This window comes from Triplophysa dalaica, chromosome 16, assembly GCF_015846415.1.
Source record: "Triplophysa dalaica isolate WHDGS20190420 chromosome 16, ASM1584641v1, whole genome shotgun sequence".
Taxonomy (NCBI): Eukaryota; Metazoa; Chordata; class Actinopteri; order Cypriniformes; family Nemacheilidae; genus Triplophysa; species Triplophysa dalaica.
The window spans coordinates 21083485-21105959 of NC_079557.1; the positions used below are offsets into that span (position 1 = coordinate 21083485).

The 22475-nt window shown below is 39.3% G+C and overlaps 1 protein-coding gene across 4 annotated transcripts in view; it reads right to left on the reverse strand.

The window, feature by feature from the left end:
* Positions 1 to 1363: 1363 nt before the first annotated feature.
* Positions 1364 to 22475, reverse strand: part of frmpd3 (FERM and PDZ domain containing 3) — a 98624-nt gene continuing 77512 nt past the window's right edge. The window contains exons 3-17 of one of the 4 annotated variants that reach the window (XM_056770339.1): positions 19032 to 19141; positions 17464 to 17618; positions 17025 to 17127; positions 16806 to 16851; positions 16245 to 16349; positions 13248 to 13355; positions 11646 to 11777; positions 11247 to 11366; positions 11025 to 11161; positions 10660 to 10786; positions 9498 to 9587; positions 9175 to 9354; positions 8908 to 9043; positions 6901 to 7755; positions 1364 to 6089 (exon numbers count right to left, since the gene is read on the reverse strand). In XM_056770339.1, coding sequence (XP_056626317.1) covers positions 3364 to 6089; positions 6901 to 7755; positions 8908 to 9043; positions 9175 to 9354; positions 9498 to 9587; positions 10660 to 10786; positions 11025 to 11161; positions 11247 to 11366; positions 11646 to 11777; positions 13248 to 13355; positions 16245 to 16349; positions 16806 to 16851; positions 17025 to 17127; positions 17464 to 17618; positions 19032 to 19072 — 5061 coding nt within the window. In that variant the 5' untranslated portion in view covers positions 19073 to 19141 and the 3' untranslated portion in view covers positions 1364 to 3363. The remainder of the gene's footprint in view (positions 6090 to 6900; positions 7756 to 8907; positions 9044 to 9174; positions 9355 to 9497; positions 9588 to 10659; positions 10787 to 11024; positions 11162 to 11246; positions 11367 to 11645; positions 11778 to 13247; positions 13356 to 16244; positions 16350 to 16805; positions 16852 to 17024; positions 17128 to 17463; positions 17619 to 19031; positions 19142 to 22475) is intronic. The other 3 variants (XM_056770342.1, XM_056770340.1, XM_056770343.1) reach the window with 3 other exon arrangements.

A 22475-nucleotide genomic window follows, 5' to 3' on the forward strand; every position in this document is an offset into this window, starting at 1 on the left:
ATAATACCTTTTTTTGCACATTGTCAGATGTTTTGCCTCAAGGCTTATTTGTTTTCCATAGTTGACTTTGTGTATCATAGAGTACCAGAGGTTGACTGTCAAGCCATCGGTCAGAAAGTTTAAGCTGAACCAACATGACACAATGTCTCAGTCTAACTCAGAGCTTTGTTCTGAACCTCAGTGGAGCTGTAGGGTAAAACACTGAAGAATGATGTTCAATGTTCTGTAAAGGGGAAGTGAACAAACATGTCTGCCACTAAAAGTCAACATGAAATGGCATTGACTCATTTTACTTTCATAATGTGATGTGATTTGAATAAAATAATGTATTCAATGACCTAATGTAGTTGGGGCTTGGACACGTATCCTCGTAGATCAAGTTTGATGTGGAGGACCAGAACAGCCTCCAGGAGCAGTTGGACATACACAGGAGAGGTGACAGTATACATTTAATTACACCCATGCTCTTTATAACCAGATGGGCAAATCCGTAAAAATGTCAACCTTACCACGAAAACAAATATTTTTACTATGGCAACAGCACAGATTTTAACATTTGGTGGTTCAAATACCCATGTGAGATCTCTCTTCAAATCTGTTAAGCATTTGTTTTATTTTTAGTGCATGATTTTTCAAATCCCTTTTCAGGATTGTCACATCCATAACGCTACATATTCCTAAAAAATGGACACATGAAAATAAATAACTATTTGATGCTCTATAAAGAAGCATCTCTTCTCCATTCAATGCGTATTATTGCTTCAGGATTGTGCGTTTAATTGACAGAAATCCTACAAAGTTTATCGTCTCCCAAAAACCGCATCCTTTTATTGTCAAATCCAAAACGCATGTTTATTTCCCTTTTTTTAAACAATTTTTTTTGTTTAGACTCTATAAACAAGGGTTCAGTCAAATATAAACAGATGGTTCAATATGATTGTAACAAATTCATTCTCTGAGCATTTTTATGTCACGTCAATACACAAAATGTCACGTCCATAACACTGGAAATGCCCAGATGTATGAATAAAAAAGTTGCTATTATGGAATGATAAAAGAAGCTGCTGGCCTCCGTCCTCTTCGATAAATTGGGATATTTCATTCATAATAAACTTTCATCATTTTCTCATCCTCTTCTTCTTTTGTTTTCCACAGAAGAAAGTCATGTACACGTTCAACATGAGGAACAGTTTTTGTTTACAGAATAACTTTGTTAGAGTTGTTTTTAATAACTGGCAGTATTCTTTTATTGTTGTTTGTTTCAAATGATGCTTACTATGTATTTATTTGGTAAGAGATCAAAAATCAAACAATTTAATTCTAAATAACCAAGTCTGTAACACCTGGAGAAAGATATCAGTTATTGTGCAGCCAATTTTGACCTCTGGATCTCAAAGGGAAAACTTAAATGTTCTTTTTTAACACACTTTATTGCTTTCAAACATGACCTTGCACATAAAAAAGAATTACAGTGGGAGGATAAACAGACAGAAACAAAGAACTAAATATGAACACGCACAACAAATGAAATGAAACACAGAGACAAATCTCTATTAGGCAAAGCAACTAGTTGTTGACAGAAGATGTTTAAAAATTGTATAAACATGATATCTTTCACTGTAATGCATTTTATAAAAATAAACATGTTCCATGCTTTATTATACTTTAAAATATAGTTACTCTGGTTACATTACTACTAAAATCATAAGATAGATAAAAAAGAAACATAATTTTGATTCATCTTCTCAGTGTGTGTTATTTTCAAAATGACTTTAAGCTATACTAATATTTCATGTTCAAGTTGACCATATTGTAAATGTAGTTTTATATGGAAATAGCATTGTAAAATACTAGTTTCTATTTGTACTTTTGTTTATCTAACAATATATTGAAATCTAAATCCAGCATTGAACAGTCTTTCTGTTGTCGGCATAAAGGTGTCTGCTTCATTCAAATCTAGAAGTGGCAACATGCGAGACTCCAGAACAATGAGATGTTGTGACGTCACAGTAATAGAGTCTGTTATAAGTAGACTCTGATGTCATAGACTGGAAGAGGACACAGAAACGTTTTCAGACATAAGACAGCAGTTGATTTTATTAAAATACATAAAAAACTATTCTGTGTATTTGGGGGGATGTTTTGTTTTTCTCGGGAGTGCACAATTGATGACATCACATGAAAATAAAAAAATAAATGACATTTCAAATAATAGGGTTGAAGAAACTTTGAAGCAATATTCAGGAAATATTGTGTACTATGGTGTTGTCAGTGCACTTATATATGTTATACAGTTAATATATATATATATAAACAAAACAATATTATTTTATATACACAAGTATTGGCCTTTGCACTGTATTGTGTGTCTATCAAGAGCCCACCCCACTATTATAGAAATCAATGTTGCCACTGTATTCCTCTATTTGAGGTATGAACCAGGATCGGTTCTGGATGAGCGTGTAAGAGTGAGAAAGAATATTATTTTTTTGTGCATTGGCAAAGAGGAGCCCCCTTTGTTTTCACTTGGTCTCAGCTCAACCTCTCTCTACATTTAATTGGTATTCCAGTAAATTTAAATCTGCTACATTGTCTGCCCTGAGCAGGTGTTTCCTTCCTCTACCTTGTCAGTGGGCTCTTGTGTTCATAAATATTCATTAAAAATGTGTTGGTTTAGACCATTGTGGAGATATAAATCCAGACAGTGTTTATATGATATTGTGAAAGGGGAGTAATTCATGTCACAACAACCAATTTTAAAAACAAGCACATTACCAGATAACCATTTCTCTCTCTACCTAATTTACAAAATCTGTTAAAATATTTTGCCACCCCAGGGCACATTTTTTTTGTGATTATGTGGGTATAACGTCTACAATAATTGGAATTGCAATAATGATAATATTGTTTTTCCATATATATTCTATAAACCATGTTTGGAGACACAAAATAACCCAGACACTTCCTGTCAACTGCAGCCCTTCCCAAGATAGTTATTTTAGGATTTAAATATAGGAACAACTAAACATACAAAAACAAACTCAATTTCACAGTAGCCTTTCTCTAAAGACACAAAGTTACCAGGCCTGTCGGTTATCCATCACCTACACACTCTGTGTTTTGTCTTACTCCTGTGCACATTTATAATATCAAAGGGCTTCTAGTTACAAGTTGGAACAACCTTTATAAAGGATAACAATGGATTGTATTATGCCGCAATGGAGTTTAGCAGGCAGTAATCTAACAGAAAGACCAGTAAAAAATGTAAACTCATGAATGACTATAAAAGATTCCTGCCCCGTTGTTTGTGTCGAGCAAGTGACTGTCCGGCCGCCCCATGATGCTATGTGTGAAATGGACTCATTACTTGCTGGGCAATGTTTTGATGGAACGATTCAGAGAGCCAACATTAGTGGTGGTAATGAGTTGAGGACTTGCACTTTTATTGGGGAGGCTACTAGAGTGTCCCATTGCCTCCTCGGCAGCCCGCAGAAGAAGCGTGTAGTTGACCGCTACCTCCTCTACTTTACGTAAAAGCTGTAGTTTTTGAGTTTCAGAGCGTACGCCTCTGACCAGCCGAATGAACGTCTGAGTGAGGTCACACAGCACCTGAAAGCTAGCTGTAACAGCATTTAGCATTCGTGAGGGACTTTTCTCAACACTCGCCACTCGCCTACATGATGCCCTGAACTCTTTAAAATGGAGTGCAAGTTCTTGCTTGTATTCTGCCAATCTTGCAGGTGGAATGCGAGGTTCACCCTCTATTTGGGGACTGTTGGCACATTGCCTTAAAATTGAGATCAGCTCGTTGGCATCAAGTTGTGCGTTTAGGAATCCATCAGGTAGTGAGAAAGTTTTGCCCTGCAAGGACTGTACTCTTCCCAAACTACTTTCCAGGTTCCCAGAGGCCCTCAGATCAATCCTCTGTGTTTGCGGCTCCTCTTCTTCCTCCTCCTCCTCTCCACTGCAATCCTCTGCATCAAGAACTTGAAGAGTTTTGCTCACTACTGGCACTGCCCTCGAATCTAGTTGCATTCCAGGCAAGACCTGCAAGGGGATGGAATAAGACAGTTCATCCTTTTCGCTGCTCTCATCAGCGCCCTCACATTTTCGATAACAGAAGCAAAAGGAGCAGCACTTTTCCCTTTCCTCTGTATCCTCACTTGGCAACCCTAGAACCTCGGTGGTACCCTCACGGCTTTCCTGAACAAGCTTCTCTTCCAGAATAAAAAATATTCCCTTCTTATTTGCATCTCCGTCTTTAGCATGTGCAGGTTCCACTGGAGTTGGGAGTCGAAGTCCAGTGGCCCTGACTCTTTCCATTTCTTTCTCCAAGCTCTTTGCTTTTGTAGTTTTGACCTCAGCGTACAGGGGGGTGTTTCCATTGTTATCAATCTCCCCTATACTATATCGTCTTTGTAGCTTTTTGTATTGAGGTGCACCCATGCTTTCTGAATGAGTGGTGCATGATGTGGGTGTTTCTCTGGGTTCCCTTGACTCAAGGCTTGTGGAGCGGATTCGCGTAGTTTTGATTTCCAAAGTCTGAGGTTTTCGTATCTCTTCTGGGGCATGTGGATTCTTTGGGATTACTGGGGGTGTTTTAGAAATTGTCCTCTCCCTTCCTCTCTGTTCCATTGCAGAACCAACTGCTGTGTCTGGGAGACGCATCCCCCGGCACATCCTCTTACAATCACAGCTGCGTCTCTGTTCTCGTAAAATTCCAGGAACTTTCTGTACCGGACTTGTGCGGAGCTGGCAGGCACAAGGGGTAAAAGACGGGACTGGGGAAGATCCCTGGGGCAAGAACTCTCCTTGTGATGTTTTAGGTTTTAGCAGCTCTTCCAGAAACTCGAGCTCATATTGCCTGACCTTCTGAAGCTGAGCCCGGCGCTCATCGGTCTCTCGACGCAGACGTGCTGGGAAAGTGGCTGAAATTAAATTCCTGAAACTCATAAATGGAGTACTGCGCTGGGATTTGGCTTTGTTATTTACTTGCTTCTTATACTCTGCTCCCGGGATAGTCGCACCCTTTTCCGCACAGCTCAGAACATGTGTTGGGTTTAGCAGGACTGGCAAACTCTTTTTTTGCTGTTCCACAGAAGCTTTAGTGTTTTCCCCTTTTGCCTCTGGCTTCTCTTTCTGTTCTACTTTAATTGGCGTAACTGGTGAATATTTAGTGGGAGGCAGGGTGCTAGTGTTAGATATACTTGCATCTGTTGTCTTAGCTGTACTCTCTTTGTTGCTAGTTAACTGAAGTCCTTTGGCACGGAGATGCTCGTCATCGGTTGGAGAGGATGAGCGAAACGCTACCACCCTTTGTGGATCTCTTAGACGCACCTGTGGGCCTGGCTCTGGCCGTATTGGACATGTGCAGAACAAATCAGCAGTTGGGAGAAGATCCCGTGAAGGCTTAGTGGTCTCACTTGAGGCAGTCTCGGCATCTTGGCATATATTCATCAAGCAAATGTTAGCAGATGCTGTTCTATCCACAGTTAGGAGAACAGGTAAGGCTATGTTGGTTGTTTCTTGGGAGGCTTCCCCAGACAGTTGTTCCTGGACACCCTCAGAGGTATTGGAGCTCAGCATTTCTTCATTAGCAGGAGGACATTTCTCTTCTTTTGAGCCCTGTTTAAATGCTTTTAGTTCTTCATATGTCTGTGGGGTGTCAGACTCTGACAAGGACTCTTTGACAGAGTCTGCTTCGGTGTTCGCAGCATCTTTCTCAGTTTTTGATTCTTCGTGGCTTTTTCCCAGCTCCACTGCATTACCAGTGCCTTGATTGGGACACACTTTTAAGGGCACAGTCTTACTTAAGATCAAAGACTTTGGTGCACCCCTGCCACGGATCTGACTCATTGAAAAAGCCCCTCCCCCAATTGTTTGCGTAGTACAGCCAGGGATTGTCAAGGGGAAGTCTCGTCGAGTAAAAAGTTGTTCTTTGTTGATGTGGTGGGCAAGAATATAGGCCTGGTTCTGATGTTGCTTCATGGCTGAAACCATCTCAGACACATCTGTTAGCTCTGAGGAATTTGTCTCATGCCCAGAGTCTAAGGAAGATTCCGGGGTTATGGCAGCAAGCACAATTAACCCTGGAAGAGAAACAAAAGACAATCAAGATCAAAAGAAATCACACCAGGGGTGCGTTTCCAAAATATTGTTGGCGAAACTTACTAGTTGGTCATGGCTGTTTTCCGAAAAAGTAACGTTGTTGCAAATCTATCATTTTAACAATGTTGGTTCAGCAATACAGTTGATGGAGTAATAAACTAATAATACTAATGAATAAGTTAAACGTCTACTAATTCATAAAAAATGAATGCCATATTATTGCTGCAAATAGCATTCATTGCATCGGAAGACTACTTATGTGATCATCTGGGTTATGTACATGCACACTTTTTAAAATTGTTTTGACAAACTAAAAGACTTAAAAATGATATTTGTATATATTTAGAAGATGGATATAGAATGCGCTGCATGTTGCTTGCTTACTTTGCTCAAAAGCATGATTTATGTAAGTCTAGATGTCAAAATAATAAGAGACTACGGTTCAAACCACAGCTCTACTGGGATGCTGTTGGAGATTGTTTGGTGGAACAACGGTTTCTGGAAACACAGAATTGTTGAACTATGCTGTTAACGACGGAACTTGCGACCATAGTTGGGTAACGATACTTTTGGGAAACACATCCAATGTCAGTAAATAGAACAACAGAGATAAGTACATGTGGTAGGTAAAACTCTAAGTGGATAGGAACAGATTAGCTAATTATTTGTTACTTCTAAGCGTTACTTTTAGCCATCAAACAGAAGGTAGGAAACCAATTATTAATTAAAATTGACCAATTTTCATTTTGAATCTACTCATTGATAATTTAAAGGACCAGCTTTTATGTCCACCTGCTGTCTGTGGAGTCTGCTGGTGATGATGCGGGTAGTCCTCTGATGCAGCGAGTGCTTCCAGTGCCTGAAGGGTGGACACCAATGCATCATCTAACTCCTGAGCATGATCTTGAACTGTCCGAGTGGCCACGTTGTCAATCAATGTTACAGGAACTGCCTCTTGACCCTCTGCCGTAGCAGCAGAAGCAGCTTTGATTCCTTTCCGACCCTTTTTCGGGTCATCTTCATCAGAGCTGTTATCACGAAACCCTGGTGGTGGCGCAGCTATGGCAGGAGGGGGAGGCTGCAACTTTCCTACCCCTTCATCTACCTCCTCATCCTCCTCATTTCCAGGGAGTGGTAAGGCAATGAGGTCAACAGCTCCTGCTCCGCGTGAAGCGCAAGCATTTGTGCACTGCTGTAAAATAAGCTTTCCAGATTCCCCAGTGTCTGACACTAAACCATTAGCCTGGAGTTTTGCTTTGCATGAGTCACAGAATACCCTCTTTGCTTGCTCTGACTTCTCCATTGTTTTCGCTCTGACCCTAAAGTTTGAGTTCTCATCTGCAGGAGTGTCTTGTTCAGCCACTGATTCAGTGCTTTTTACAGTTGGGTCAGACTTTGTTCGTGAACGACTCTGCACCTGCGAGATAAGGTTCTCATTAATGTCAAGCTCCTGCTCTGTCTGTAGCTGAAGGTCTTGCAGCTGTTGTTGCTCTTTTAAATGGATGTGACACAGGCCAAGGTGCTGAGATACTGGTGGTGCTGACGTCTTCAGTATTGCCTCTCTGGACGACCCGTCTCTCTCTTCTCGTCGGCTCCCGCTTATCACAGTGGCTCCGGAGCGGGAATGGGCATGGGAGCTTCTGGAATCTAAATGACAGAACTGTCTGAGTGGCTGAACTAGTAGGAGACACATGATTGATGGGAATGAGTCCAAATGACAAAAGGTGGATCTGCTGAAAAGGGTTCTTAGAGATGGATGCAGAAAGAAGCCTTGTGGGATGTCATGACATGTTGTGATCTTTCTCTTTTGCAGACCACAGCAGATGATGCGAACGTCCAACACATGATTTAGTTATAAATGTTCTCAGCTTGCAGAGTAATGAACTTACCCCAAAAAGCATTTCATAAACTCATAAACTGATCGAAGATGAGGATGAGAGATCAAGCTGTGTTTCAATGATTGCAATTGCAAATCGTTATGTCAAATAAACTCAAATCCATATTTTTAATGGCTGATACAAATCGTGACATGTTAACTAACCACAACTGTTACAGAATCATATTTTTGCACCAGTAGCTTTGGTACAGATATACACAAGGTCTGTTTTCCTATAGACAATTTACATATTCCCGTTCTCCCAAATGGAATAACCAGTACGACTGACTGACTGACTGACTCATTCTGACTAACTTGTAACACTATTATTTTCAACCCAGCGTTGGGTCAAAAAGGCATGAACCCAGCCATTGAGTCAAATTGACTGAATAATGAAGAAATTGAAAAGCAGTCTATAGGAACTTTTTGAGCATCTCAGACCTCTAGAAACGGCATGATAAAATCTCATTTTGAGCAATTCTAGACACAAGCTGACTACACTGAAGATAAGTTTACTTTTAAATGTGGGAAAAACATTAGGAAGTAAAGTAAGTGAGCTGGTGGCCCTACAGTTTTGAATAGTAGTTTTTGAGATTAACGAATATCTTATTGGTTTGACCAAAACAAGAATTATCTGAATGTACTTGGACAATGAATTTTTGATTCAATGTTTTTTATAATTTTTAATTATACATTTTTAATTATAATTATAATTTATAATTTTAATTTTTTTTTCTAAAATATTTTTGCAAATGCAAGGTATCCACATGTAACCTATTTAAGTCATGATGTTTGATGAGAGATGATGAAAAGCAATGCAAAAGCACTGTCAGAAAATAACATGAAATGACTTCTGTATTTCAGGAAAATTGCAACATTAAACATCCAACCAGGCTTTAAAAGCAGGGGACTTTTTAACGTACCTGCCTTGATCGTATAAGGCTGACCAGGTATCCTGCAGTAGATGGTCTTTTTAGGGTCCACAAAGAGCTTGTAATAACCAGAGATCAAACAAGCAAAGTTTGATGCATCTGGCCACTCCATTAACAAGACCAGGGGCTATAAGAAATGGTATCAAAACAGACAGAAGCGTGTCAGATTACAATCCTGTTAGAAAAGAAATGCTGAAATATTGTTATTAAAAATGTAATGGACCATATAGATTGATACCAAAAGTACATTATTCACACCTTCGCGTCCAAAATAACAACCTCGACGCGGGCTACTCCATGATGCTCTCTGGAGAGTTGGACTTTGGCCACACGGCTGAACTCTGCCAGGACCGTGGTTAAGTTGTTCTTCAGGTCAATCACATGACTGATTCCGTGCCTCGGCCCAACTAACAGTGTAGTGGCTGATTGCTTTTCATCCTTTCCAATGACGAAAACAAAAATGAAGAAGTGAGTTTTTCCCGATAGTCACCATATTTGTGCTAGCAAAATGCAATCACTTGAGGATGTATTGATATTTAGGTGAGAAGTCTTAGAAATGCTATATATCAAATTGATGTTACCAGGCCAACGGTGTGAAACAAGAATCCTCCAAATGGTGGAAGGTCATTCAAGACACGCATATACTGTAACTTTCCTTGTAATGGAGAAACCTGCAGAGAAACAGATGGATGACAAGAATGAAACTGGTGAGTTGTGCTTGTGGATATAGTTTTACCAGCAGAGGGCAATGAGTGACTGCAATCACGTTCGCTGTGGCTGTAATGGTCAGTGCGGAGAAATTAATTGCACATATCTCTGTTCCACCGTCATGTGAAATGTACACAAAATCAAATATGCTTGAATGTATGAAATACAAATGCAAATACAAAACAACAGTGCACTTGAAATCAGCATAAATCAGGCTAAATTATGCTATTTCTTAGGGATGCAACGAATGTTCGGCCACCGATAATATTCGGCCAAAAAAAGCATGTTCGGTGTTCAGCCGAAAAGTGAAATGGCAGACTAAATTTGACTGAACATGATGTGTCATATTATCAAGCAACAACCAGCGCAGAGAGAGAGAGAGAAAGAGAGAAAGAGAGAGAGATGCACGCGCTTTATTAATGCAGCAAACATGTCTGATATACGTCAACTGAAATGGTTGTCAGTCAGAATTGCTTGCTTGGATCATTTTTTTTCTTTAAATCATTTTGCAGTGTAGCCTATAATAACCCAGCAGTTTTCGTTTATTCACAATTTTAGCTAAGTGTTGAAAGACAGTTTTTAATGAAGTGTTTTCTTGTAGGGGTACAAAGTACATTCTTTCAGCAGTCAGTTAAAGACCTAATATAGGCTATTCAAGAAGGGAGAGGGCTAATTTTTTTAATTTAGCCCACTTGTTTTGCTCAATTTTATTTTAAGTTATATTGTATTATATCGAAAAGCAAGACAAGATATAAAAAGCACATTTAGACCATTCAGTTTATGCAATAGTGGAAAAATTGGCTAAATAAATAGAAGAAATATGAAAAGCCAAGTTTGGAGTTCGGTATTCGGCCTTCAGCCAAGTGTCTCATTTTTATTCTGCTTTGGCCAAGAATTTTCACTTTGGTGCATCCATAGTATATCTTTAAGTGTAAGTGCTGCCATGAAGTGTCTGCAGGCTATTTCTTTGCATTACCTCACTTTTAACCGAAAAGAAAAACACATTTCCTAAACATTTCTGGTGACAAGTTATACCTTGTTACCAGCCGGAGGAGGATGCTGATACGTCTTCAACAGCTGTGAAAGGGTCTTGCAGACATTCTTCTCTTTGACAGTGGGCAACAGGGTCAGAGGAAGAAAAGGTTCCAAACCCCATTCTTTCCTAGTGGAGGATAGACAGATTCAGTCTTTCACTCACGAAGACTCACAAAGCAGAGTCAAATCTGCCATTAATGTAGAACAGCTTGTCTCGAGAACAATATTGTCGTCTTTCCCAACCCCCAAAACAAAATCTTATGTATATTTCTGCAAACAAGTCAGAGTGAAACTCTTTCAAAACAACTGTGAATTTATATTTGGCCGTCTTAATGGCAATGCATTTCAAAAGTCCAGGCACTTACTCAACATGCTTGAGAGAAATCTTCTGATTGGGTCTCGCAATTGACACAGTGATGTAGATGTGGAGGGCTGCCAACTTAAGTGTCAGATCAGACTTCCAGTCCATTCCAAAACGCTCTTTAATGACGTCATTGCGACTCTATTGGGAAGTTACAACAGAACAGAGAAGTTACGCTAACACTCTTGTGTGAGTTGGGTGTTGGAGTATTGATGACTAAATCCACCTGTATGTAGAGGTACTCAAATGCAGCAGGGTCTCTTCTCAACAATTCAGCAGGGTCCTTCGGGAAGAAGCAGATTCGGAAAAGACACTTCATACCCTGGAAGTAGGTCCTGTGCACTACCTGAGTGTACAAGCAAAATAAAGACGCTTTTCAATACAACACTGGTCAAGTAGCATTGCAGAATTGTCGATTGGTTACTAATTAGACCTTATGTGGTTAAAACTTGATCAGTTTGATGAGAGAATTCAAGGTAGTAAGCCTTGCATTGCTAATCAGTTACTAAGGCGTTCTGGCTGATTGCTAGAGTGTTCACAGTGGTTGCTAAGAAACAGCCGGACAAACAGATAAATGGCTAAGGGTAACTCATCTGTCAATGGTTTTTGGGTGGCATTTACACACATGAGACAATGACTGGTTTTCCTGGAGCAGATGCAGTCCCTGGTTCTGGGCCAGTCCACTAGACTCCAGCACCAAAGAGAAATGCTCAATGTAGCGTAGAGAGAGGCGGTCCTGCAGCGATGATATCACGTCCTGTGGCGAGAGTGGGAAAAGGGCAACAACCTTCAAAATTCTGTAAAAACCTAAAATGAATATTTTTGCTTCAGGTGGCCTTGAATTCTCACAACGTGATGTATTCTGTTGGGTTATAATTTCTTAGATGTTACAGCGTGAAACTGGATCAAATCTTGTAAAAAATTGGCATCAGGAGCAGTGCGAGTACTACAGACTTGACATTTCCATCAGTGATAAAGCATCAAAATCAACCTTATTAATCACTGGATCCTGCCATGACTATCTGTCACTAGAGACAAATGTATGAGGCTTTAAACTGACAAGTGGCTTGGCTTCTGGAAAAGACTCAACATATAAATGAGGCTTTCATGTGACCAATACGTACAGGGGCTTTACTACTGGAGATCATGTGACCATAATGGTAGAGCTATATATTTCATGAGAAGAGAAACCCTGGCTATGGGAGGCAAATGATTTTAGGTTTTACTGCAGGAATGAAATATTCCATCTAAACCACAAATTGTCTTTTTCCATTGATGCCATTATATTTTGTGTGTTGGCACATGATAATGAGACCAGGAATAACTACACATTTAGACATTTTTGACAAGATGTATGATTGTGTTAGGAAATGAAAGCCCTCTTCTACTATAAAAAACATAGTAATGTTGGCAAAAGATTGCTAAACCATTTTAGCATATTCTTATGAATAAATAGATATGAATTACTTTTTCCATTTACTGTTGGTCATGTATCACTGACAGCAATTGCTTTTAATAACAAACAGATGTGATTGCATTAGTGTTTTAGGGTCCAGATTACATTGTGGTGAAGCTTTTAGTACAAACTAAGCTTTTGTAGACAGCATATCTGTTGCTTTCCTGTGGCTCAGTGGTTAGAGCATGGCGCTAGCAACGCCAAGGTAATGGGCTCGATCCCAGGGGATTGAGCATAGTCAGAAACAAATATATAGTACAATGCAATCAAAGTCACTTTGGATATAAGCATCTGGCAAATGTGTAAATCAGAATCACTTCAGCAAAACCTTATTAAACAGCTGCACTTTGTCAAACAGTATTTCAGTGTGTACTTTAAACTAACTATCCAAAGTTCAGTTTTAGGGATAACAGTAAACTGCATGGCTGAGCTTTTTTCCATTTTAAATGCTTTATCACCAAATGGTTATCAAATGATTTAACAGTAGAAAAACACCATAATCCATATGTGCGGTTTAGATAAGCTTTTATTTTTCTGTGTATCAGCTGTTCACTGCAAAAATGTGATATTGCTTAACTGTTTTGTTGTAAGTGTCCTACAAGACAGTGGAGCACAGATTTTTTCGACCATTTTTGTGCTGCATGTGTTCGTGTTATTAATACCTGATTTGCATAATTGCTTTAGTAAAACAACACTAAAAATGGATGCAAAAATAGATGGGTGGACTCGTAGTGAATGCCCCTCATTGTTTTTCCAGTACCTCATACTTACCCTAACAGTGGTGCGGCTGTCAAATGTAAAGGATTTGATCTGTCCATTTTCCAGAAACACCTTTAACACATTTGGTATCAGAAGCAAAGAGTCGTCTTTAATCATGGTCTGAGAGAGACAGCAGAGAAAGAGAGAGATGGGAAAAAAAACAGTCAGTGAACCCGGAATGGGTTATTCAAGAAAAAAAAAACACTCAAAAGTCAATCACACTCAGGTCAATACACAAAATCCAAAGAGAAAATCTAATAAATTCTAAGGGGAAGATAAAGAGAGATAGAGAGTCAGAGAGAGAATGTTTAAACACATGAGAGACTCTACTGAATGGGAAACTAGGGTTAAGCAAGGCAAAGCATATCAGGTCTGAAGCATATCAGGTCTGAAACAATGGTTAAAGGGCTGGTATTTGTCTAACGGATAATAGTTAATTTGACTAGAATCAAGGAGTCATAATATGAGTATACGTAAAAACATTCCCTTGTAGAACGTATTAGTCAAATTTAATTCAAGGTATTCTGTCTTTGGTTTAATTAGTTGAAGGTGCACTAAGTAATCTTTAGTTCATGATTTGCTTGATTTGATTTATCTTGCATCAAACATAACTATTCCAAGGAGACTCCCAAAATCCTCAGGCTGGTTGGAACAGTAAATCTTCTTCTTGTCCACCCTCTCTCATGAGAGACACCGCATCACAGTGTCTGCTCTTTCCTTTCCTGCAGATCCTTTAAGGTTTTTGGAGGGGGTGGCTAATCCACACCAAATAACCACAGGATTTCCCCAGGGTTCGGTAGCTGGCCCTTTCTTCTTCTTCTTGATGATGTATACTACCATAAAGGGCCTAATTTATAAAGGCACAGAATGACCAGCTAAACTTTACAATCTCCATGTCAATGACCACTTGCCCATGCAAAATCATGCTTAACAGTGTCTGATCTTCAAACAAGGAGGTCTTTTTCCACTATCGGGACCACGTGCATCAAATTCAAGGGTTTGATTCTGCCACTGGAACAGCAACCGTTTATCTTCCTAGATATCTTAAGGTCTCTTTTACACATGCTGTACCGTATTATATCTCAACAAAAAATGAGTGAAAGGGACTCCATAAGTGTTGTCTTAGTCGTTTAGTGAATTCAAGCAAAATGTCTGCTTGATGAATCCATATTTAGAAACATGACAATTTTATGGATTTTATGCCTTTTTAGAAATTCATCATTCATATGAATAGTTTTCACCCATGATTAATTTCTTCTGCAGCTTAAAGGAGAGTTAGTATATGGTTTCCGTGTTTCAATGTCCAGAGTATTATTACCATCTTTGGTAATTAACAATTTGTTAAGGGAAAAAATTACTTAGTGCACCCTTAAGTGTATGGTGAAAACTTATATGATGAATATAATTTCCCCTACATATCTTGCTGTGGTATTAAATCATGATTGAGAGGTCATTACTTTTAGAAGATCCTGACTTAAGCATCATATTGATAAGTACCATGTGCCTGTCTACAATACTTTGAGTGTAGGTGACATAAAAGGTGTTCTTTTTCTGAGCTGTCCGTTGATCTCCCACTAAGTGTGATCAATAAAATGTTTTCATTAAATCAAGATCTGACATTGAGTGAGGTCCAAATGAGCCAGGTTTTGATATAAAATGATTCAACATCTGGTGCAGCATTTTACCCTGTCTTTTAAACTCAATCACAGAATGGAAACAAATATGCAAGCATCAATTTGACAAGTCAGCGGAGGTCATGTGATGACAGGCGGAGATGCAAGCAGGTTAACTAACTCTCAGTTTCAATATCATGCGTTCAACACAATCCCAACCAGCTGCATATTTACTACGGAGTGGGATGTGATATGTCTCACGTTGGCATTTATCTTTAAGCCTAACCCCCGTAATTAAAGGTATCAGCTTAAATACTCTGACAGGCAAGTTTTAATGAAGAAAGCCCTGCTGCCCGCTGCTGATCACACAAGATGGATTGACATGATTAGAGGAGGCTCAGGTGAGGGTGGTTGGATCTTTACCGATTTTGGCCCTTTAGGCCTGATCAGCAAGTTTCTTCGTCCAGGAGAGCTGCACACCCCTCCCATCGGTCCGCTTTATTAAATTGGTGCGACCAGCACCCAAGGGTGTAGTGTGGACTCTTCCTTGCTCGCAAGGCAGATATCAGACTGTATGGGACATAATCCATGGACATTGACATTAACATGGGCGCTCTCGACCCATGTTCACCAAGAGGAGAAGGCAGCTGTAGTGCTTCTGAAAGACTACCAATGAATGAATGTCTAGTAACAACATTAGGGGTTATTGGAAGGCTGGAGTCTTTCCCTAGGTACAATACTTCCTTATTGGATTACTCCTAAATTGGCTGGAGCAATAAAATGAACACTGACACTTAGTTCTCCCAACGTCTTTATAAGAAATCCAAGTCAGACAAAACATTTCAGCAACCAAACAAACAAACTAGAACTCATATGTTCATTCATGTCACTATAAAGTTTTAAACGCTAGAACTCTTTGAATCCAACCAAGCCAAGCATAGTCATGTCCGAGGCCTATGTTGTCATGTCAACTTCATTGATGGTGGATGAAGATGCAATCACAGCCGAAGCGCAAATGCTTCCCATTGTTCCTTTAGCTCTAAACTAGTGGTGCACACTAAGATTAAGGATCACCCTTCTGAGTAATAAACCTGCAGTCTGATGAAATGAGGATAAGAGGATGTGAAGTGACTCAAGACCTCTGAAATGACAGCTGTGTTACTCTCTTAAAAGGGAACATGTTTGTATACAATAATGACGATTATCATGAACAGACCTGTCACACATACATGTCATCTAATCAAATTGTTCAAATCATTGAGAATTTGCTCACTAGTCACACTCTTCTGCTGTGTTAAGCACATGGTTTGCTGCTCTCATTTCAACTGTGCAGAAAACTGTGTTTAGCACAGAGACAACTGGCCGTGTAATGTGAGCGAAAAGCAGCAGCACATACTGAGTCTGGGTCGCTGATGGACACTTGCTCAGAAAAGCGCACTTTGGGGGGATTGGTTCGCAGACGAGCTTTCTTGGCTGCACTTATGAAGGCAGACTTAGGTGACTAAGGAAACAAAAAGGGTAGAAAGAGAGAAAGAGAGAGAAATAGAGGTTTAGACTTTGTGTTGTTTTAATGCGCAAAAGCTTTATTGCCAGTTGATTCGTCTTGACAAACTGCTATGTAAATATTTACACAGGGTAATTCTTTAAACATATTTGAGTACTTCATGTAAAAGGCATTGCACTTTCACTATTAAGCTATAGTTTTAGTTTGTAAATAAGACTTTAACGTTCATGCCAGCCATTGTCAAGATAATGTTGAAACTGTCATGAAGAGTTTTCGTTTCATAGTCAAAGTTGGCACACAGTAGTTATAAATGTCAAATTACTGGAGAATTGTACCAAAGACATCCTGTAAAACACTTGTGTAGTCAATGTATTGACTAGATCAAGGGGCTAAATGAGCAAAGAATGAATTTGAGGTCATTTTGAATGCAGGAGACAAAATTTCCTTAACTACCTGTTGCGGTTGCAGCACAGTGAGAACAATCGAGTCCTTGCACCGTCTGCAAAAAGAAAAGGACATTTTGGGAACTGAGTTGCAGAATAGAAAAAGAGTGTCTTATCTGAAATGAATTGCCTTATCTGATGGAGACACATGGAATAGAAAAATATAAAGCAAAGTTAGTCATGCGTCCTGACAAGGCCCTTCCCCTCTGGTGACAGTAAAGGGTGTTACCTTACAAGGTCTATGACTTTCTCCCGGGCTGCGTCGCTCACGAGTTCCTGGTGGATGGCAAGGATGTGATCTCCGGGGAAAAGCTTGCCACTCGATGGTCCGTCTAGTAAGGAGACATGTCAGAAAGAGTTGATTGGTCAAAAACTCCCTTGTCTATAAGAATGCTTTGAGGTGATGAAGATCGTTTGGTTAAGCTTTTTTCCTAGGCGGTCATAAACTGTCCTTCTAATGCTTGATCTTAAAGAGCAATCAAATATCACTTTTAAATACATTTCAAAGTATAAAATTCCCGAAAAAACTCCAATATGAAATAAATCCAGAAATCTAAAGAGGCCAGTACATTTTGATAGAGTTGAAGCTGATAGGCTATAACGTTTAATGCTTGACCAAATGTACAACAGACGTCTGGCTGAAAGCTCCTGACACACAGATGTCCTACCCGCAAAGACGGAGCGTACAACCACAGGCCGTTCGCTGCCTGCGATGAAACCGAAGCCGTGGCTGGGATGGCGTTGGATGCAGACCTGTCGAGCTGAGCCAGGAGTCAGACTGCTACTGTCCATACCATCCTGACCATCCTCTAACATCACAGAGCTACGATACAAGAACACATAACCGTTTCATCTCCATACTGTCACTCTATATGTGCCATTTCTCCCTGACTCATCCTGGCCAGGATTTCGGGTGCGTCCTCCAGAAGTGAAGAAATGGCACATACAATGGCACGTGCCTCCTCAGATGTTTGAACAGTCAGTTTTGCATGCATCCTCCAAATGACGAGTGAGGCCTCTATTAATCAGTTTCAGGATTCTATAGGACATACACTGTATAAATTATGGGCTGCACCCTTGTCCTCTTTTGGAGATTTTTGCTGTTTTTATCACATACAGGAGCTTAACATTTATCAATCCGGTGACAGAAGCAACAGTGCTGGCTAATGATGTAATCAGAATCTGCGCACGGTCGGGAGCTCGGCTCACGGAAACACCCGCGTCCCCGAAACATGACTTTGAGACTGGTTCTATGCTATTATGCGCAGTCGTTTAGGCAAAGCATTTGTCACCCACTTTAATTAATACTGCGCAAAACACGGGTGCTAGAACTGGACATATGAACTGGGTTTTTGACTTAAAAGCGGCGCTGCCCAGACTGATCTATGTATGTCACAAACTGCTGTGAGAACAGACTGCTCCGTATGCTTTCAATTGGCTGTGGTGATACATTGGTGTAGTCTGTGCAGTCGAACACACCTCTTGCCAGTTGGCATACAGGTAGCATCATTTAAAGTGAATAACTTTTATGTTACAGCTCGATTTTATGGTCCAAAGACTAACAAAATATATTTTTCTCTTAAATAACTATCAATAATATATTAAATCATTTAATATAGATTTGGAAATACTGTACATGGTATATTAGTTAAAATTAGCTTATAAATATATTAGATAGTTCATACAGAATTGACAATTTTCATATTTCATCTTTTCAAAGAAATAGATGGACTTAAATGATTATATTATTTATTATATTGCATTATATATGTTGGTTTTTATAATGTTAGGAATTTTGTAATGATAATAAATCTGTCTTAAAGGCAAATTAACAAAGGGTAACCGCTTTGCTTCATTTTACTTGTGCTCTATTCGTTTGTATGAAAACACTGACTCTTTTACTACTATACCACAAAATGATATACATGATATTTGTTCTCAAAATACACACTGATGCAGCTACTGTACCTTAAAAATGATTTTTTTACTTGGAAGAAGATTCATATATCAATCAGATAGTGTTGTCATTTAGTTCTCGCAATGATTTGTGCGATGTTTTGAATATGCGTAAGAGATATTCTCTAGAATATTGCATTAATGTTATGTATTTGGACATATAGGATATTTTTGTGTGTTTTGCACATTATGCCCCTTTAAAAAACGGGTGCATGACGCCCCTGGGTCATCCTAATAGTGTCAATAGAATGAAAGTGGAGACAATGTAAAGAGACTGCACCTTTCATAATCCTCTGCGTGTCCATCCTCGACCCGGGCCATCCCCTGAGAGGACAGAACCGGACTGGGGGAACCGCGTCAGGGGGCTGGCTCTGTTTTGCACACATTCACCTGAATGGAAAATGGAAGACAGAGAATAAAATAGAAAGAAGTTAATAAGAGGTCACTTATCCCTTTTGTTTGTTCTTGGTGATCCACATGATGTTTATTGTGCCAAAACACGGAAGAAACTGCACAAATAGTCAACTCTTAAAACGAATGCTTTTTACTCATTTCACTTTTCACACATGAAATAATGCAAAGGAAAGCGAAAGCAGAAAGCTTTGCAAGGTGCTTTACAAAGAAGAATGTGAGTTCTTCAAATTTGTGTTGGTGATATCAGAAACACAATCCCCTGATCTGGAAAGCCTGTACTGAGCTGTGAAAGTTACAAGTTACAATGTTTTTGTAGCTCAATGAAACTGTATTTCATGAGGTCTTCGGGGATTTCAGTTTTTCTACAGTACAGGATATTGCAGTTAGCTGCTTAGCATGGATATTACGATATTAATATTACTTGAGTTTACATCATCAGTTTTGTCATGAAGCTGTTATTTATTGCAGCATTTTTATGTGTTTCCATGCGAATCATGATATGAAGGTTTCAATAGAGCGCTTATGAGATAATCCAGCATACATTATGCATCAAGCACCTAAAACTCTTGTGTGAAGCTGCACATCACTCTTATGGCCACAGGGTGAAATCCTAGATTTCAGTCACATCTCTGAGCAGTGCATTTGCAAAGAGAAAGAAAAGAAACAAAATAAGACAAAGAAGAGAAAAAATGGAAAGGTCTTAACACCTCCAATGTCTTAATGTCGATGTTTCAGCGTGAATATGTCACAATAAAGTGACATTCTTCATCCGTCAGGTTCCTCCGGGCCGTTTCTGAAGGTCACAGATACATCAGTTTGACTCTTTCTGCTGTGTGTTTCTAACACCCGAGGGCAGCTGTGCACATTTGAATTTCAAGCAGCCGTAAGCTTGACAAAAACTGTGCGTGGGATGTGTCATGAGGGTTTACTTTCCATCCGTCAGGTGCTTCAGATATCTGTGTGTCATGATCGTGTGAATCTTTCTAAAAAACATTTTCTTAAGACATTTTTGCACTTTCACCAAGAAGAGCACTTGTGTCACGGATAACACCCTCAGATAGCAGTCAGTCGCTTAATCCCAAATGGAGTCCCAAGATCCCTGTAAATGGTACTTCTTCTCCAGAAGCAGATTGTGCAGGCAGTGATATTTACAGAAACGCATGGCCACTAGATATTGGACATGTATATGTATAGGAAAGTAGAAAATGTACTGTATCAAAGATATTATATATTAAGAAGATGCGCCACTTTCATTCCAATGAATGGAGAGCGATGCAACGCTCAATATGGCGGCTCTAGTGAAAAAGTCCCGCTCTTCAGTAGAAAGATCCAATCGTCAAGCGATAAAGACTGAGGATTCTCTGGGGTGGAGCTTAAGTTAGGCACTTGCCAGTCTGTACGCAGGCGCAGTAGCTGAAGCGACCTCGAAAAGCTGATTTTTAATGCCGTTTAAGCTTAGCAAACCAAAGCTTTGGTGCATTCAAAATCAGGTTTAATCATTGAGCGGAAAAATGCAATTAAATTGTGATTTTTGCCAGCGATTTTTGAAATATCTGACTTCCACCATTCAAGTAGATTGGACTGCGGACATGGTGTGAAGTAAATAATTGCTCAGAGGCGTTGCAAACATGGCCGCCGGGTGGCACGACTTCCGTAAACGGACTTTGACAGTATGAAGGGGCAGCTGAAGTAAATCTATCCACTCTTTGGTCCGAGTGTGGTGAAATGTTGTATAATCTATTCTGTCACTCAACACGTAACAGAAGATTAATTCTTAAAAATGAATGGAGGTCTTGAACTTGAGATTTTTCTTCTGAAACTTCTTAAATAACAATGACACTTGTTGACGAAATATAGAGTCGCTTAAGATGAATAGCTCATTAAGAGGAATAGCTCAGACAATTTGGTCTTGAAAGAATTTGATAAGAAATGTCTTTTGTGTTTATATCTGTACCTCTCGATTTATTTAGTAGCCTGGCAAATATGAGCATTTCATGAAACATCAAAATGTGACCCTCGATCACAAACCAGTCTTAAGTAGAACAGGAACATTTTTACTAAAAGACAAAAATACCTTTGTATGGGTCAAAATGAAACATTTTTATTTTATTCCAAAAATCATTAAGATATTTAGTATGGTTCATGTTCCATGAAGATATTTTGTAAATTTCCTACCATCAATTTATAAAAACTTTATTTTTGTGAGTGGATGGTCTGCAACAGTGCCCCTGATTAACAACTTCAAAGGCAATTTTCACAATATTTTGATTTGTTTGTAATCTCAGATTCCTGAGATTTAAATGGAAAAGACTGGTTTTGTTGTCCAGGGTCACAAAGAGTAAATAATTCACCTTTAAGAATGTTTGCTTAGCTTTTACGCATATTAAATAGCCACAGAACTTTACATCTATTAAAATGAAATATGGAATACTTAATGTATGAAATTTGCCTATGTTTGTAATTTAACTATAGAATACTGCAAGGGCAGCAGTGAGAAAACCTAAAAGAGTATTGCTGTCATTATTAGTTCATTAAATGAAGCTGTATGGACAGATTTGGGTCTACACAAAGAAGTATCGCAGTTACGTGAAACAAGACAAAAGGAGCGCGTGAGAAGCAACTGAAGAACACACACATACACAAAAGAGACCTCAGTATCAGGCCAACCTTTTCAGCAATGGAGGCAGAGTAATACTGTCAAGACATGCATCCCAAGGGCATTGACTAGCTGGAGTGTTGCCATGGATACAGCAGAAGTGAGCTGATGGAAAATGAAGTGTATGACCGCAACAAATGATGGCTTCAGTCATCCCTATACACAACCGAGACCACACACACTGATACATGCACAAATACATGCATTCTAGTTTGATGTCATTTCGAACAACATCCTTGGTTCACAAAATCTGACAAAAAATGTTATTACTATTTTTATAGACAGACTGTGATTTATCACACAAACAGTTAATCCTGAGCTAATGTGATCACGGGTTGTCTTGTGTCACATACAGTTTATACTTTATTGTGGTTTAGCAAGGGGTAGTCAAAACCTACTGTACCCTCATCGGCATATGAAAACCCTGGGTTAACATTTTCTCAGCATACTTATAAGCTTATAACCCAAAATTGAAATTTCTTTCATCATCTACTCAATCTCACATCATTTCAAACCTGTATTGCTTTCTTCTGCAGAACACAAAATTTCCACAGATGAAAGAGTCAGATACAGCATTTCAACCGCACGAGGGTGAATACATGATGACAGATATTTTTATTTTTGAGTGAACTCTTCCTTTATTAAAGGCGCAGT